The 1,573-nt window shown below is 43.0% G+C and overlaps 1 protein-coding gene across 1 annotated transcript; it reads left to right on the plus strand.

Moving 5' to 3' along the window:
* Positions 1-556: 556 nt before the first annotated feature.
* Positions 557-1,192, plus strand: LOC104824954. The gene is made up of 2 exons (XM_010557153.1): positions 557-739; positions 848-1,192. The coding sequence occupies exons 1-2, from the start codon at positions 557-559 to the stop codon at positions 1,190-1,192; spliced, it is 528 nt and encodes a 175-aa protein (XP_010555455.1).
* The last annotated feature ends 381 nt before the right edge of the window (positions 1,193-1,573 follow it).

Consider the following 1,573-nt stretch of genomic DNA (forward strand, 5'->3'; position numbering starts at 1 on the left):
TTTGACGCAGTCAAGACACGCCACTCCTCATATCAGACACTCTAGACATCTCAGGTCTGAGGATCCAAGAACGAACCGTTGTATGAGATTCAAGTCATGACTCTGTCCATGTGACAATCTCATGCGGGTCAACCAGTCACTCGTTCACAACAAGTACCCATGATTGTGATATGCATCCAATGCATCGATCACACCTCATGCTAGTCTTAATTCATTATTGTTCCCACAATGATATCTGACCAGGGTGTTTAGAATCATTCTGTAATGATTCAAGGATACCGAAATATAACAAACATGCCAATCATATAACGGGAATGTAATGCATTCATAAATCAATGAATCAATACAAAGTCAAAATGTCATATCACGGATCATCCTAGAGCATTACAACCAACAATACCAACTCCGTCACTTTCGTTGCGATCGATCATTGAGCGTGAAAAACTCAATGGGGCGAACTTCCTTGACTCGTGCCGCTACTTGAGAATAGTTCTCCGAAGCGAAGAAAAGGAGTACGTCCTCGACAAACCGTTCGTCGATGAGGAGCCACCGAACAATGCATTGGGCTGTCAAGGATGCTTACTTGAAGTATAAGAAAGACAACCGTGATGTGAACTGCCTTATGCGTGGAACAATGACTCCCGACTTGATCAAACAGTTTGATGGTCTGGGTGCTTGGTTGATGATGGATCAACTTAAGCTCATGTTCGAAGAGAAAGCCCGCTCAGAGAGGTTCAAGGTTATGTGTAGTCTTTTGGACTGTAAACTGGCTAACGGGTGTCCTGTCGCTCCACATGTGCTCAAAATGAAGAGTCATTTTGATGATCTGGAATGACTTGGCGCTAAGATGCACAAGGAGCTTGCGGTGGACATGGTCCTCCATTCACTTCCTGATAGTTTTCGACATTTTGTCTTAAACTATGATATGAATGGTATGGACAAAAGCTTAACCGAGCTGCATGGGATGCTAGTGTTGGCTGAGCAGAAGATTAAGACTGAAAAGAGCATCCTTGCCATGCAAACTGAAAGAGTTCCAGTAAGCGACCACGAGGAAAGGGAAAGGGCAAGGAATCGGCAAAGAAGGAAAAAGTTGCCGTGTTGCCGAAGTCCAAACCCGACTAGGGAGAATGCCACTACTGCCACGAGGTTGGACACTGGCGTAGGAACTGAAATCTCTACTTGGAGGATCTGAAGAAGAAGAGGCTTGCTGAAGCTTCATCTTCAGGTATCAACGTTATAGAAGTTAACGTTTTGTATTGGGTATTGGATACCGGATGTGCCTCACACATTTGTGGAAATGTGCAAGGTCTGCGAAGAAGTAGAACATTAGCGAGAGGTGAAGTGAATCTGCGCATCGGAAATGGAGCAAAGGTTGCTGCATTGTGTGTTGGCGACTATGATTTACTTTTACCGTCTGGACATGTTTTAGAATTGCGTAATTGTTACTTTGTACCTTCTATAAACAGGAACATCATTTCTATTTCTTGTCTTGACTTGGATGGTTTTGAGTTTTTGATTAAGAATAAGATTCTTTCGATATATAAAGACAACGTTTTATATGGTACTGGTTACT

The sequence above is a fragment of the Tarenaya hassleriana genome, unplaced genomic scaffold (genome assembly GCF_000463585.1).
Source record: "Tarenaya hassleriana unplaced genomic scaffold, ASM46358v1 Cleome411, whole genome shotgun sequence".
Taxonomy (NCBI): domain Eukaryota; kingdom Viridiplantae; phylum Streptophyta; class Magnoliopsida; order Brassicales; family Cleomaceae; genus Tarenaya; species Tarenaya hassleriana.

Bases quoted from the DNA above. Each gene is read 5' to 3' on its own strand.
- LOC104824954 (XM_010557153.1), top strand. From the start codon at position 557: ATGCATTGGGCTGTCAAGGATGCTTACTTGAAGTATAAGAAAGACAAC. The intron at 740-847 runs GTTATGTGTAGT...CTTGGCGCTAAG, and splicing joins CCCGCTCAGAGAGGTTCAAG to ATGCACAAGGAGCTTGCGGT.